The sequence below is a fragment of the Argopecten irradians genome, chromosome 5 (genome assembly GCF_041381155.1).
Source record: "Argopecten irradians isolate NY chromosome 5, Ai_NY, whole genome shotgun sequence".
Taxonomy (NCBI): Eukaryota; Metazoa; Mollusca; class Bivalvia; order Pectinida; family Pectinidae; genus Argopecten; species Argopecten irradians.
The window spans coordinates 37,249,357-37,265,968 of record NC_091138.1 but is presented as its reverse complement, the minus strand read 5'-3'; the positions used below and the strand labels follow the sequence as shown (position 1 = coordinate 37,265,968).

Below are 16,612 nucleotides of genomic sequence, written 5' to 3'. Positions count from 1 at the left end.
AAAACGGAAGATAGTTACAAACAAAGGTATATATTGTTGATATCACACGAATGCTCCGCATGTTACATCGATACACGCTCAAACAGCAATTACATAATGTATACAAATACATAAAATATACTATGAATCATTTTTTATGTAGCCTGATTTTCATTAATTAGCGAGAAAATAATAGCTTATAATCAATTTTTATTTGTTTTCATACTATACCCGATTTCCGATTGGCAGATTTTTTTTCTTCATATACTATGAAAAAAAAATAAGAGAATGGCGCGAAAACCCGACTTTATCATGACGTCACAATAAAGACGTCGATGTTACGCATTGATTCACACAATTTGCAAACAAAATTTATTTCATAACGCGATGAAGTTAAAATAGTGACATCAATGCTTAAATAAATAATCACATACAGAAAATATATATTTGTGTTGTATTGGTAGGGTGACAATATATAATTGTAACACATACAAAATAAAATCCATCGAACTTCCTCTAGTACTGTCGCCATGTCTTGATGGCTCTTTAGAAATATAGATGATCTGCCAATAACATGTACTAGAGGAAGGTCGTTTAGTTTTATTTCTATATATTTAACTCGACATGGACACGTGTTTGTTTCTTAGTTATAATGCACAAACACACACACACATATATATATATATCGCAGTTTAAGAGATTGACTGATAGTGGTCATTGTTTAGATTTGTCCAGTCCTCATACACATTCGAGGGTGCTTTTGCATTAAAATTTATTCTTGATAAACTTCCCATCTTTGATTCCTTTGCCTTTGATCTGTAAACAAGATAAATCCCTGAATTATATTGTTATCACTTATGATTTTGATATAAAACACATCAAATCTTTATTTTTCAGTTCTTCCATTATATGATGTTTCGGACACAAATGATCAGTAAGTATTTTGTCATATTATAAATAGCACTTGCGTCTAATAAAGAGGTAATGGGTCTCCCTTTGTTTACCCAACATTCATTGAATACATAGGCCGCTATTCCATTACATAACATGATGAATAGCAATGATATTATTATATGGCTGTGTGTTTTGCTCGCTCATGATTGACTAATCCCAGGTTGATATAAGAATATTTACAGTTTGCACTGACATGGACTCAATAACCATGCTTTCTAGTATTATCATTATCAGTGTATAATGTTAGCACAACACGCGCGGCGATTCTATTGTTACGTGAATAGTCGGTGGCGTAGCAACGTGGGATCATACATGACCCCACTTTTGGCGGGAACATAGAATGACTCGATTCCAATCAGCTATTCAATCGAATTCGTTGACGATGACGGGAGAGATAAAATATGTGTATTTTAATAAAAAAAATATACAACTGCCGCGGGAATTGATAATATTCATTTACTTGAAAAACTGCTAATATAAGGAATAGATGTTTATTTTGTTGTGGTTATGAGGGTATAATGATAATGGAGCCCGTGTAAATCTTATGTAACCCGGCTTCCACGTGCTCCATTATCATTATACAACCATACCATCAACAAAATAAACATCTATTCTTTAATTCCAAAACCCCCAGGTCGTATCCAAATATAGAAATCTTGCATTGTGACGTCATGTCAATGTCGTCACAATCACTTCACAGTTTCAATTCAATTACCGTTAATCAATTGTTGCTTACGTCAAAACGCTATGTTTTTATGAACTATATGAACTCGGTGATTAGGGAAATAGAACAAATCTGACTAACAGTTAGACAAGCGCCTTCGTGACGTCGCCAATATTGTAATCAAATGCAAGTTATCTATGACAATGTGAAGTCAGAATTCAGCGAGATTTAAGAGATTTGCTATTTACATGGGACTTGGTAAAAAGATATTTAATAGATTTGCTATTTACATGCGACTTGGTAAAAAGATATGTGGAAGCTAGTCTTTTGTTTTAACTGCCGAAACGTGAGGTTTTGAATATTGCTAAAGGGTTGAAATGGAAACAAACTGCATAAGAGCGCGGAAGTACCTAGTGTCATCCCCCCGGGATATCATTGTCATTATCACTGATAATCCCGCGGTCAATCTATAACATAATTATATAGGGTAATTTTATTTTATAGTTGATCCTGATAATTACAAAACAACACTATCTTGTTAGTCTCGTTATTATGATAATAAATATTAACTGAACGCTTGTTACTTTATATGTAAAATTACTTACCTAAGATGTTTACGCATGCAGATAACCAAAACGATTCCACAAAGCACCATGGCGCCAGCTGTGCACCCAATAATAACTCCCAAATTCCTACCATTATCTTCGTCTGATTAATGATAAGATGATAGAGGTATATTATATATGTAATTGCATTCCGAATTTGCATATTACAGCGTTATCTGCACTTGTGGGTAGGTATTGATTGTGACGTCATGTGTTTGCGAGCGTAACGTCATACTTTTCAGAGAAAACGACGTGCATTGCGCTCACAAAACAATGACGTAACAATCGATACATACCCGCAAGGGAGCTAACTCTGTAATATGCAAAGACGGAATATGGTATTATAACATATGGTGTAAAACTTTATACAAACGGCGAATTAAATAGTTCGCTATAACATATATTGCAAAAGACTATGTTTACTTAATTAAAAGTTAATTGTTTTACATTACCTACATATCCCATATGTCTATTGTATTGAGTATACAATGTATCTAACAACGCTGCTACCTGAGAAACAAAGATATCCAAACACATCTTCCCGTTTATTAGTGGAACTGGAGATAGTTCTGACACACTCATGTATATTGATGAAAATTGCATAAGGATGTATGTGTAATACGTCAGTTGTTTAAACTTCAATACATCTACCGGGGATCGGGACATTATTGATATATCAACCTGATATATGGTTGAAATATCGTTGTTGCATAAAATGATAACATGTTATTAGGTTAAATTTCGGGAAAGTTATTCAAATTGATGTGTTGATACAAACCCCACATATGACTAGACACATTTTTTTTGTAATGAACACGGCTGTTTCATAAAAAAATACGGAAGAAATGATATACTATATAATCAAGATAAGACGTAATTATATATATTTATATCGTGTAATATGTGAATTTATGTGTAAACAAATTATGGTAGGAATTTACCGTCAACAGTCCTTTCATCTTTTACAGGAACGGCGACTGAAGTCATAAAATATATCATATCATATAAATATATTGTATAATGTAAAAACAAAGTGTACAGAGTAAAAGCAGCAAAACATTTAATTTGCTAATAAAAGCGTTCCGAACATTAAATGTCAGAATATGACAGTGTAATTACCACCTTAATTACAGGTCACCTGTGGGTTAATGTTGAGTGTAAAACATGTATTTATCATCTTAATTGACCAATTAAATATGTGGATGAAAACCATATGTGAGTAGACCTACATTTTCTCATTCTTTATTATTATCTTTCTGCCTCTGTTTATGCTTTCGTTTTCCTACCATGTTTATCTATCTATTAGCAAAGTATGCCCTTCTATTTTATGTTACATTGTATCTCTCTGACTTTCCCCTACTATGTTATTGCCTTAAAACGCAATTAGGTATATTTCTTCCAGGCATTTTTTTTCTATCGTCACTCCTTGTTGTTTTTCAGTTTCTTCTCATAAACTTTCTTTTTTTAGTTGCATATAAATGTTTCATTTTTCGTCTTTGTTTAATTTTGCTTTTTCTACCTACGTTCTTTTCTTTTCTAACTCCGTATTTTACTTAATAGGAAGTACTAACCCGAACAATCGTTTCGTGCGGATGACCCTTTAAACGCCGTCGACAGCCCTTTGGGACATTTCTTACAAGTTTCAGCTCCGATACCATCCTGGTACTCTCCGTAAGGACAAGGAAGGCATGTATCCAAGTCAGTGCCGTGGGTCCCTTTAGGACAATTGACTGCAAGAATTTATAAAAAAAGAGTTAAAGCAAGAAAATCATGAGGAATACAACATGTTAAAGATATTTGACAAGTTTAGAGAGATACGACCTATGCCATCCATAAATCCGTATCTGTAACTGATTTAGATGTATGCAAACGATTATTGATATTTTTGTGTGAATTTGAATTGTATTTTTACCCTATGCCAGGACACATATGTAACTAGTAACTAGCATTATTGCAAACATGTTTGCTTTCAATCGAAGCAGTGTTCAGAAAGAATGATGACAGCATTTATATACCTTAATTAATTGTTTCAATTATACCTTAACATTTTTAGCCTGGTAAAACAAAATATTGTAGACTTCCAAACAATCGCATACCTGCAGATACTATCAATGTGTATATAATATGTGATCAACTTTGTTCCGCGTACTTGTCTCAAAAGGAACAAGTTAACGCATGATATATGAAGTATCCCGAGAATGCAGAATTCAATATCAAACGGTTTGATTACGAAGGAGTGAGATGGAAAGACAATATGGATACCAACATAATAACATAGAACACGAAAGTGGAAATGAAAGAATGGGACCAGAAGAGAGAGTTGAGTAAGAGCCCCCTTTGCTTTGTCTTAAACGCATATCATATAAACTAAGCTCCGAGATCCAATTGACCTTATTAAGACATATGAGGTGATGCATGATATACTTACCACATAAAGCATCCAACCTGACCTGGCCCTTGTCACAGCTGACGCTGCTTGTGGATGTTACATTAAGCACATTGTACACATTACCATTGGCATTCAACTGTAAGTCCTGAGTTTTGTTTAATTGTTGAACCGATGTCTCCAGGTCGGTAACAGACTGAAGAAGCTTCGACATGGCTGAGCTCACTAAAACCGACAAACCAGTCTTGATAATTGTATGAGAAGAAGATTTTGCTCATAAGCACTGGCACGCAACGTCAAAATCAAGATCGGCAATGGCAAAGCAAATTCCGTCTTATGTTGCGTTATCTAGTTGTATAATGGTATATAATTATATCATTTTCTGTTACACGTTACAAAGATATATATGCAAATGAATCCATAATAAAGCTGATAATTTAAGTTTAAAAGCATGTACATGTATTTGAGATTTAAAAAATCCATTGAGGCAATATTTTTCAAAGTTCGTTTCTGAGAGACCCCTAGTTATCACAAAATGGCTGTCCTCAACAATGGAATGTCTCATAAACGATTCCTGATATACAAGTTTATTTATTTTGAACGAAAAACTCAATTACATAGATTTTGATTTTCATTGTCAGCTTTAAGTATCTAGGGATAAAAACGTACGTGTGGTTTTATTCGTAATGTCTTCCAAATTCAGATTGTCGCCTTTCACAAGTGGTACTTGAAGGGTGATGATAGCTTTCACCCAACTTAGAGAGTCTTTCGACTGGTCATCAGAACAGCCTGGGGAACAAAATCATCGATATTGATAAATTGACGATGACACAGTGATTAATGTTTTTGTGATATATTACAATTAACTCTCCACCTCTGAGGTGTAAATTAAAACCTCACGCCCTTCTAATACTTATTAACTGCGGGTAGGTATATTTTCCTTTGGATAAAATGATTTCCCTCTCCGATCTACGCCTGTGCCCGCCATACTTCCATGTACATTCTATCTACGCACACAACATATCGTACACATACATGTGGCAGGTACTGACCGCGCACTAAGTACGCGTGTGTTGCGTTCGTGGAAAAGGGATTGTTCCATGCACGTGCTTTCTTTGCTCCACCTCAGGAACAACTGTCAAAACGCATGTGAAGAACGTGATCTGCACTTACAACGCACGTTGCGTGCATTGATTCCAGTGGTATACAAACGTCCACTTGAAGCTGATCTTCCAGTATCAGAATTTAGGCATTCATTGTTGTTGAGTTTTGCTTACCTTCAACACTGACCGATATGTCACATGTCCGATTATGAGAACATTGAAGTATTTCTTTAGATTTCTGCAGCAGTGCAGCTTTGAACTTTATCGGGTCCTGGCATGATGATGATGAACTGTAATGAAGTGTAGTTGAAGTTTCCAACTGTCCCGGGCTGTACACGCCTAGAAAACATATACATTGTAATCGTAAGGAAACTATATAACAAATCATGAATCACTTTATTGATTTACTATGGATGGCTTTTATCTCTATTACTGTAGGATAGCTGATACTTTATAGTTTTTTGATTTGCTAAGACTATCTATAAATTGAGAGTCGAGAATATGAACGCTAAGTCATTTTCAGCACATATCCGGTAAAGACTCACATATAGAGACAGGGCTGTCATTTTAGAGATAAACTAACGGAGCAGTGGTGGTGAAAGACAAACAGGTTTTACCAGAATTCTTGATGTTAGCAGATATCTAGAGCCTAATGACAAAGCCTTCTGTGTATATCAAACGGTTACTTGTAAGCTAGGAGAATATCTGGAGTTATCGACTAGGAGAAACTATTTGAATGGAAATTAGGGCTAAGATCAAATTTAGTATATATTGTGAAAACTATTAGAAATACGAACAGATATTATTTGGAATAAGTTAGTAGGAGGAATAATAAAACACTACATGAACGTGGTTGTTACAAACGTCTGTGAGTCAGACGGCTGTACACAAGAAAGTAAAACAGTTTTGCATTAATTGTCAATGATAAGACATATTATTCAAAATAACCGTCATCACTACAAAGACATGTTTTAGAATTTTGAAACAATTCTCAAAATCGGAAGGCCGTTGTTCGCAAACACGATAATACAAAATAGTCTTTGAAAAATACACATTTCATATTCTATTGTGCTTTAAGACCACAAAAAAACAAAGAAAATTACATAAAAAAATCAACATCGATTATAAGGACAAAGGGAGAAGATCGGAAAAGAAATTAACACGGAAATTGGCAGTCCGGAAAATTCTCAATCCGGATGTTTAAAGCTGACAATGCAAGTTAAAAAATATACATTTGAGTATAAAAAAAAAATAATACAGTTTTTTTTTCAATATTTTTTTTTCAAAATTCGGTTCTGAGACAACCCCTTGCGTTTCTAAGGACGGGCAGTCGCCATTTTGTTTTAACTCTGCTTAGATACAACACCGGGTACCGACCCCTATATAAAGCGCGTGAACCACACACACGTGCAGTCAGTCGAACGCTTGCTGTTCAAGGTGTAACAACTAACACCTGACTGTTTCTAGATCTACTGTACTATATACCCAAGCCTGTAATGATAATAAAATGGTTAGTACCTTAAATGTTATCTCAAATAAAGTTTCTAAGAACCATATAAAGATATATACAGTTAAATTAAAAGTAATGCATGAATTCATACATTCTTTCCACGTGCGAGATCCATTTTGATTATAACGTAAACAGACACGGAAATTCTAATAGGAGATAACATTGTCAAACTAAATATAAATACTGCACTCTCACCTGACAAGGTTTCATTGAAGTAATAATGTCAGCTAGATCCCAAATATGTCAAATACGAGCAAATAAAAACACTTCAACATATTAGATATTACACGCACATGTACAACGTGTGTGCCTTTGGTAGTTTATATATGGAAGCGTCACTTGTTCGGGGCAGATGGTCACGTGCAAGTGGCCAGTCGAGTACATCGGGTACGATAGCATACATGGAGATATGTGGACGGATTATTATCAGGATTTTTATTCATTTGTGTGGAAAGTTAAATTTGTGAAACCTTTAAATACAGCTTAGAAGAGTTGACATGTTAGCTTACTAAAACCAGCCCTACACATATTTACAGGTAAGGTGTTTTGTTTATGTATCAGTAGGTGATACACAGTGGACAACTGCTAGGTGTATATGTACATGACTGAGCGCACGTGTGTCGATTCACGCGCTTTATATAGGGGTCGGCAGGCGTCTCGTATCCAAGCTGAGTTCAAACAAAATGGCGTCTGCCCGTCCATAGAAACGCAATGGGCTGTCTCAGAAACAAATTTTGAAAAAAAGAAATTTCATTATTTTTTTTTAATCTCAAATGTACATTTTTTAACTTGCATTGTCAGCTTTAAGGCTTGGAACGAAAATGCCCAGATTATCGAGGGCCCATTGTAGTAGGATACACATATATTAAACTAGGATATATATTAAGGTTATGTAAAACTATCAAAAATAGAAATAGTTAGGGAATATTCCTTGTTCCATGATCAATAACATTTATATTGAACTGTGCGAAATATAAAAAGTGATATTTTCATTCCGATGAAAAATACCTCATATATTTTCACCATAAAACCTCACTTTGAAAAATGTTACAAATTAAGGTAGTTTTAAACTATTAAGAATATGAAGTGAAATCTAAGATAACATGATCCACACAAAATTATTATCAATTTTTGACCATATTTCGCTGTTGTGATACAAATTAAAACTAATTTATTTTTAGCGTATTCCATCTTTGCATATTATTGAGTTACCCATCCATCGTGACGTCATTGTTTTGTGAGCGAAACGTGATTTTCTCTGAAAAGTTTGACATTGCGGTCGTAAACAGATGACATTACAATCAATACCAACCCGCAAGGACAGATAACTCTGTAATATGCAAAAACAGAATAACGTTTGAAGTTTTTTAATGTTATTCATCCTAATACTGATATTTTTTTCAATTGCTTGAAACTATCCACCTTTAAACTTCATCTCAGCATATAAATCAGAGATTCCTGAACAGATTTTACATTTAATGACTACAATGTTCCATGACTAATAGGTTAATCGATCTTTGGGATAATTACTAAATGCCCCTCTACCTGCCTTTGCAGGTAAAGACACATCCGTCTTACTTTAGCGTACTGAGCACGTAGCATAAACAATACACTATACTCACGAGAACAGGATGGTGGTTTTCCGTTCCATTGGTAGGCTGTTTCTTTACCACATTTATACACATCAAGGGGGGTAAATCCTGGTGTAAACCACATACCATCTCGACAGCTGGCTTCACATGTAATCATGTCGTCAGAAGTATTACAGGACATGTGAGATCCGTAGGAGTGTGGCGTTGGTGGACAAACTTTGGAAACATAATTATGATAATGGTTACAAAGCATGTACATGACACAAGTAAGATTAATGAATGCCTATAAAACAAATGCCTATAAACGATAAAAGAATGATTACATAAGAATGATTACACAACAAAGCAACAATTCATTGTCAAAATCCTTCCAATAAATTAAAAGGTTTTTTTTTTATCTTAGATTTTTATTGAGTTTCACGGCAAAACAATTAAGGTAAGAATAATAGAGACAGATGCCCTAGACAATAAAGCGTCCTCCGACCTACCAAACACTTCTGCCATATCAATCAAGTTAAAATAAAGATTGAATCACCATCTCAAAGTCTTCCTATCAAATAACACGAATAAAGTTATCCGTATTCTGTACCGAATATAGAAATCATTACTTTATGGATTAGATAATAAAATGAACACATCACAATAAAGCAAATATGTACAATGTACATGTATACGTAGTTATCCTGTCACTACATGTTCAAGTCGTCTGTACCTGGACATGGGTCTGAGTTACAGGCGAGTATTTCCATGGCCAGACCTGCACATGGTTTACCGTCAGGATCTGGGGCTGGACTGTCACACTCCCGTATCCTCATCGTTTGACCTCCAGCGCAGGATTTTGAACACTGCGACCATTCTCCCCAGGGGCCAAATTTACCATCGACTAATACCAAAATAAATCGATTGCTAATTATTCTAATTCAAAGAGAATTACTGATGAAAAAACTGTAAAGATTGTTTATAGTATTTTTGTCATGGAAACACATGTCTATTTACAGACTAATTAAATGCATTTACACGATTTTCTTTTATATGCTGTTACATGAGATGAACTTTCTTTTCATACATAATAGTATTAATAATTATATTTATACGCTCCACCAGTATATTACATTTGCTTTCATTATATATGGATTCCCGTGCCCTCAAGCTCTGTATTTTCCTGTGATGCATAAGATATGACCTTTGTTTTAGATTAATACAAAACATAGAATTTGATTCGAAATATACGCTGTTTTTTAAAAGATTTTTTTTTTTTTTTTTCTTTTTATTTAAAAATATTATTCAATATATGCATGTAAAATAACAGTGTTTTTCCTTTCACAGAAGGACTTCCCATGCCAATTTCCATATTTTAATTAATTATTTTAATTATGCACTTCCACCATTTTCACATTAATTACATGTACATATACAATCATTGTTTACACATCCATTCAAAAATTTTTTTACTTTATCACTAGAAGTCAGGTCCGAACGGTCGATATATTTTTAGAGTTTACATTTTTATAAGGAACTCAGGCTAATGTACTCGATAAGACGAACATTAGCTGTATAATTTTATAACAGTCACCGTACCAATTACACACGTGTCTTCATTCACTCCAGCGGCTTACGTTCATTTTGCTCACCGCTCTCATTCGCCACCATGCATGAAGTAAGTATTACAATTTACATATATACAATAGTAATAAGAGTCTACATAATGTGTTTCTGTGTGTATTAGTATTTTTTTCTTGATGTTTGTTTTGTTTTAAATAGTTTTACTTATATTCGAAATATCATCTGGTTTTGAGTCTAGAGCCACGTGGTGCATGTGGTAGACTTCATGATATACAATATAACTATGCGATATACATGTATAAATAGATTTATTATTTTAAACACGTGATAATACAAAATAATCAATAAATAGCTTACAACTTATATTGAAAGTGATTCTACAATTTTGCTAACAGCGCATGACTTAATAAAACCAGCAAAATGTAAAAAATCAAATGGAGCATGTTCATGGATAACAAATTTGACGGAAAAGTGGAAAACCACCCTCATAATCATGATTACCTATTTTGGATTCACAGAATTGTCCCTTGAAGCCAGCGGAACACGAGCACGTGTAATTTGCGTGCATGTTGTGACAGGTGGCGCCGTTTTCACACTCGTGGTTCCTACAGTAATCGGGTGGTACCTCACACGTATCCCCGGTATAACCGTTAGTACAATGACAGGTGAAAGTCTTCATTCCATCTATACATATATGGTCATGGCAAGGGTCGGGATCACAGTCGTCTTTGGCTTTATTAAAAACAACATGATAAATAATTATGCTCTGTTTCAATACGAATTTATATGAGTACACTGCCATGGCAGTATGGATGCCGTGGAGATATTTGATGATTTTAAATACTCAAAAATGTATGCTGCACCGACAAAACATTTATTCATTGTGTAAGTAAAATGACAGAGATATAATCTTGTTGTTTTCTTCAAAACATTAGACAAATACGAGCTCACAATTTTGGCAGTATTGTTAAGTAATTTTTGTCTGTGCTTTTGAATGATTTTCACAACATAATTCACCAAACCTTATGATTTTCAACACATTATCGAAGAAAAAGAACATGTCAAAACTTTCGCACAGATATGGCACACATATAACGTTATAGTGAAATAATTATGGTTATGTACTGTAGTTGGCATGCCACTGTTATAGCTAATGCTTACTGACCAACCAATTATGCAATGTACACATACCATCACATGTACTTGGCGATATGAGATCCAGTACATCAATTTCTGTTTCTAGGAAATTACTCATGTCAAACTCCCCTATTTCTGTGTTGAAGCAGGATGTTGCTAATGCCTTGATATCAGTATTCGATAAAACGGACGCTTTCAGTAGAAATCCGGAGACGTGTCCAACTGCAATTGGAGACAAAAAACACTGAAAAACACTGACGTGAAGTTTTTTAGAAGAAAAAACTATATTAGTATAAATAATCATAAGTCATTGCACATTTCCATACAACAGTCACATATAAATATATATAATTGCAAAATAAGTGATTTTTTCAGCTGGTTACATAGCAATGATATGCAAAAAAGAGACAAATATTTTGATTTTGTCGATTTTTATATAATAAAATGACACACAAATGTTACAGAATTATCCATATTTACAAGACGATCCCCATAGAACAACAGATAATTCCACGCTGTACAACCTTCAGAAGGATTCCGTTTAAAAATTGCATCATATTCTAGGTTACTAGGTATTACTAGATAAGAAATAAATGGACCCACCAGTGGATGTTGGACCGTCAAATGACAGGGCTACATCTGCCCCTGATGGTGCCGTTATTGTTCCGACAGCTACAGTCGTTAGTTGTGTCGAGGATTGCTCAGTGCCCTGGACGTACACCGTCAATACAGTAGCCGCTGAATCCCACACTACCGCTACATGTTGCCAGACTCCTCTTTTTATCATAACACCTATCATAACACCAGTCGACTTTGATGAACTGTAGTTAAGTTATAAACATTAGAGTTAAGTACAAGACCGAAATCCCAGTACTCAATCCTTGAAAAAACAAATAATCATCATATAGATAAAAAGTCTAATCAATTACAAATTATATCAAGATTTAGAAATCTGAACGCATTTTTTGACTAACTCATTATCAAAATTATTTTCTATACCTGTGTAAAGAGATATTGATCTGTTGTCCAAAATCCATCATTATTTTTTGCGCTGCTGTACCGATGGATACATGTAGATTAACATCACCAAACCTTGGAAGTTTAACCCATGACGCCAAAGTGAAGCTTATGATGTCGTTTTTAACACTGCCCACTGTTGTCAGCAAAGTACCTCCCGGAAGAGCAACATCAAAGGCTGTGAGTTGTTAAAATAAAAGAAATAGGTGAATAATCATAGCATCTTATATTACGTCTCCCATATCCTCCAGGATAAGGTTGCTAGAGAAAAAAATGCCTCTTTCTCCCTGACATTAGGTTTTTTTGTCGTTGTTTGGGAAAAGATAGTAATACATGTTATACATGCAACGTTACTGAAGCGTACATGCATGACGACATTCTTGTGATGTGGCGCGAAAAAGACCCCCTAACAACTGGATATCATCTATTGTCTTTAAAGTTTAAAAGAAATAAAATCATACATGATACAAGTACACAGCAATGTATCAATCCTCATTAATATTGTGGATGGTCAGCACCAGGCAAGCCTCGTGTTAACAATTAGACTCTTACATGAGGATCGAAATATCCTTTCTACTTGACACATCCATATTTAGATTCCATTAGTTATATACGTGAAGTTAGGGACAGCTCATACATTTTATCAATTGTGTGACATCACAAATACACACCCCATAAGCAAGGCACACATGGTCAATAGCACAATAGCATTTGACGCATAATGATAATACAGTGGTAAAGCAATGATGAAAATCCTCCTAAACTAGTAAAACATCATCATACTTTCAGGAATGGAAGAATACACAAAGGTATGTCAAGTCGAAATGGATATGACAACCACCGGAAATTACTTTGGCTGGTCAGCACTAGGCAAGCCTCATGGTAATCAGCCAAAATTTGTTTACTGTGGTTGATGATTTATATCTCTATAAACTTGACAGCCTCCAATAAAACTATATTGATCTTTCTTCTTATCTAAAATAAAGTCGTCAGATGTTCATACTTATCAGAAATATGATATGGCTTTATAAATAGTATTTGGAATGTTTTTTTTTTCCAAAATTCAATATAATCAATATTAAATTACCTCATGGTTATCCTGTATTTCAATAATACTCATATTCATATCTGATCAATAAACCAACCTAAGCAGTCTGAAGCTTGTGTGCTTGCTGAGGAGTTTGTCATCAGGCCTCTTTCACATTTTTCACATGCTGTTGCCATTGTGCTTGGACCATATTCCAGGCGTGAACACGGGGCACAAGGTCCGATACCATCCAAAGAATAAAATCCCTTCTTGCATATCGCTGTCAACATTTTGCGTATCATTGAATTTCATGGTTATATAGTTCTTTTGCTGTCTTGCCTTTAAACCCTAAAGTGTTAATTTAGGAGATCTAGAAGATCTGCAGATTTACATTAATTATTCTAACTAAATCCATGAGGAATTTATGTAGTTTTAAAACATTTTGTATACTTAACATCAAGCCAGGTTTATTTGTATTAAATATGTTACCATTTTTGTTGATAAGAAGAAAAATAACAATGATTAAAAGTAAGGTATCGGATTAATAGTAAATGACAATGAGAGATGTATTAGATATCTGCTACTTACGGCTACAGTCGGTCGAGTTGATTGTTCCGTTGGTATGTGTAGTTGTCCCTGGAGGACACGGTGAACAGGTAACATCAGTATCATCATCACGGTACATTCCTTTTGGACAAAGGGTACACTGTCTTGCAGTAGCATCGTAGATGGATCCCAGCGGACAAGATGCTGTGGAAAGCATGGCATTGAATGTGTAATACTCTTATGATAATAAAGCATTCTTAGAAGAGAATAGTTTTATAAGTGCCAGTTTGAATTGTATGAAATGAGTATGAAATTGAAATGCATAATAAGCATCGGTAATTTAACAAGTCTGAGAACGATCTAATATCTCTGTCCGCCAGTATATGTTAACATATTGTATGTTCTTTACCATGTCAAGCAAAACAATATCACTTTCAAAGTCCCTGTTATCATCTGTTGATCGAACGTTCAACGTAATGTTGGTAATAAAATCAATTGACCGATAGTAAGCTAAATTACCACAGGTTCCTGTAGACGGTCGTGGATATCTGCCTTGTTCACATTCTATATATAGTTGCCCAAAGTGAAGGGACGAAGTTTCAACTGAAGAGTTAGCGACATTAAATGTCCCGGAGCTGGCTTTGGCTTCAATCATTGAGCCTAGTTTTTTCGCAAGAGTATCAAAATGTTGGTAGTTGACCGAGCTAGAATTCTCAATATTTCTCCACTGCAGTTGTATATCAAATGTCAGCAAGATGTATGTTTGTTTGGCTCGGCGATATCGTCCAGTATACATAGCTCTTCTCCTTCGACGAGTTGTGCCACACGTGACTTCCACGTTTTGGACATTACAGTCGTTTGAGTTCGGACATATTCCCTCTCGTCCAGGATAAGATTGTAACAATTGCATCTCCTGAATGAAATGTGCCTTGATTGTGTTCTGTGTTGCTTTATCACTGCACGATCCAGAATAATAGTAGACTTCACCTGGTAACACAAAATTCTTTGGACTTCGCCGCACTGAAATGAAATATATATTTAAACATTGGTTGCTATATTTTTGACATGCATTGGAGTGTAACATACATTGGGTCTTGTAGCATATCCACGTGTGCGCGTTATATTTACGTTTAACTAGTCATGTTCGTTATGAAAAGAAAATACTAGATAAAAATAAACCATTAAAATGAAACGAATACGTGTGCATAGATTGAACAGATTGGCGGGAAATATTGGATGTCAGTCGCTTTCGAAATGTTGCCATGGACAACAGACTAAATATAACAATAGAAGAACACAACACTTCTATCCATTTCAAATATTTTAATTAGAATATATTTTCTTATATTCTTCAGTGAATTATCATATTGACGTAAACCCAATCTTTTCGTGACCTCTTGAACTCTGATGAATGTGTCAGTACGCCAGAGCATAATTGTCATTGTTTATATTTGAAATTATCATACATATGGTTTAGTAGCAACATATATGTACTGTGCAGTAGCAGTATAAATACATATTATAAGACTCTTTATGTGGATATGAAGAATACCACTATCCTTCATATTCACATATTAAAAAGTGTTTTTTCTCTCTCATTCCTCGACGTTTTTTTGACAATTTTACTACTATGATTTTCCGCCATTTTGAAATACATTCGAAAAAACGTGACTGCAACTCATATCTCCATACATGAAAATTGCATTAAATTTTCAAAGCAAATCCCATTGTTTATATCTTTTAAAGTAAACCCAGCCTACTTTCTGAAAAAAATGTTAAAATTTTACCGAGAAAATAGTAGCTGTGACGTCGCGAGGCTTTATAGCATGAGTAGCCATGCAATAAAGTCTGGACGACATTAGTGTATTATCCGAGATAAGCCAGTATTACAGTCGTAGGTATGAGAGAAATATATGTTCGAGACTTGACAATATGAAATAATATTTTGAAAAGTAAATGCTGTTTTAAATTACAGTGGATACAGATATTTAATTCAGGAAATGGAATTTTTAAAAATCAAGATCAATGATGAACATTTTGTTTATAGTACTTAGAAATTTTCACAGAGACAGATTGTATAGATTCAGGTATATAATGAAAAATACCTGAACAATCTGGTACTACATCCACAGGGCTCCATTTCCCAGAATTGGTAGAACAGGAGAACTGTCCGATGAATCTAGCGACGCTCACTCCTCCAGCACCAGCCGGAATATCATAATGGTCATTACAGTGTAACATACACTGAAATCCATACATCCATTGATCGCAGGTCAGGGCTCCGTGGGCAGGGGCTGTCAGCAAGGGACATTTGTTTTCTGAATAATTTAAAAATACAAATGTAAATGACACTATTTACTTATATTTCATTAATTTCAACATTGCGTAATTACTTAACCAAGATGGCCAAAACTGCCAAGATGACGATTTATAAAGAATTGTACTATTTTTCTATATTCTTTATGGTATTTTTTCTATATTCTGTAGTACTTGACTATACATCCTTATTTAGTATTTTTCTATAGCACA

At 34.6% G+C, this 16,612-nt stretch overlaps 1 protein-coding gene across 1 annotated transcript in view; it reads right to left on the bottom strand.

Annotated features, from left to right (window-relative positions):
- Nucleotides 1–11: 11 nt before the first annotated feature.
- LOC138323720 (sushi, von Willebrand factor type A, EGF and pentraxin domain-containing protein 1-like) overlaps nt 12–16,612 on the bottom strand; it is a 30,537-nt gene continuing 13,936 nt past the window's right edge. Inside the window, exons 11-27 of the mRNA XM_069268519.1 lie at nt 16,189–16,401; nt 14,603–15,103; nt 14,126–14,287; nt 13,656–13,817; nt 12,493–12,688; nt 12,097–12,314; nt 11,548–11,715; nt 10,858–11,088; nt 9,506–9,676; nt 8,824–9,009; nt 5,866–6,030; nt 5,258–5,377; nt 4,631–4,813; nt 3,774–3,932; nt 3,144–3,179; nt 2,203–2,305; nt 12–795 (exon numbers count right to left, since the gene is read on the bottom strand). Coding sequence (XP_069124620.1) covers nt 672–795; nt 2,203–2,305; nt 3,144–3,179; nt 3,774–3,932; nt 4,631–4,813; nt 5,258–5,377; nt 5,866–6,030; nt 8,824–9,009; nt 9,506–9,676; nt 10,858–11,088; nt 11,548–11,715; nt 12,097–12,314; nt 12,493–12,688; nt 13,656–13,817; nt 14,126–14,287; nt 14,603–15,103; nt 16,189–16,401 — 3,098 coding nt within the window. The 3' untranslated portion in view covers nt 12–671. The remainder of the gene's footprint in view (nt 796–2,202; nt 2,306–3,143; nt 3,180–3,773; nt 3,933–4,630; nt 4,814–5,257; nt 5,378–5,865; nt 6,031–8,823; nt 9,010–9,505; nt 9,677–10,857; nt 11,089–11,547; nt 11,716–12,096; nt 12,315–12,492; nt 12,689–13,655; nt 13,818–14,125; nt 14,288–14,602; nt 15,104–16,188; nt 16,402–16,612) is intronic.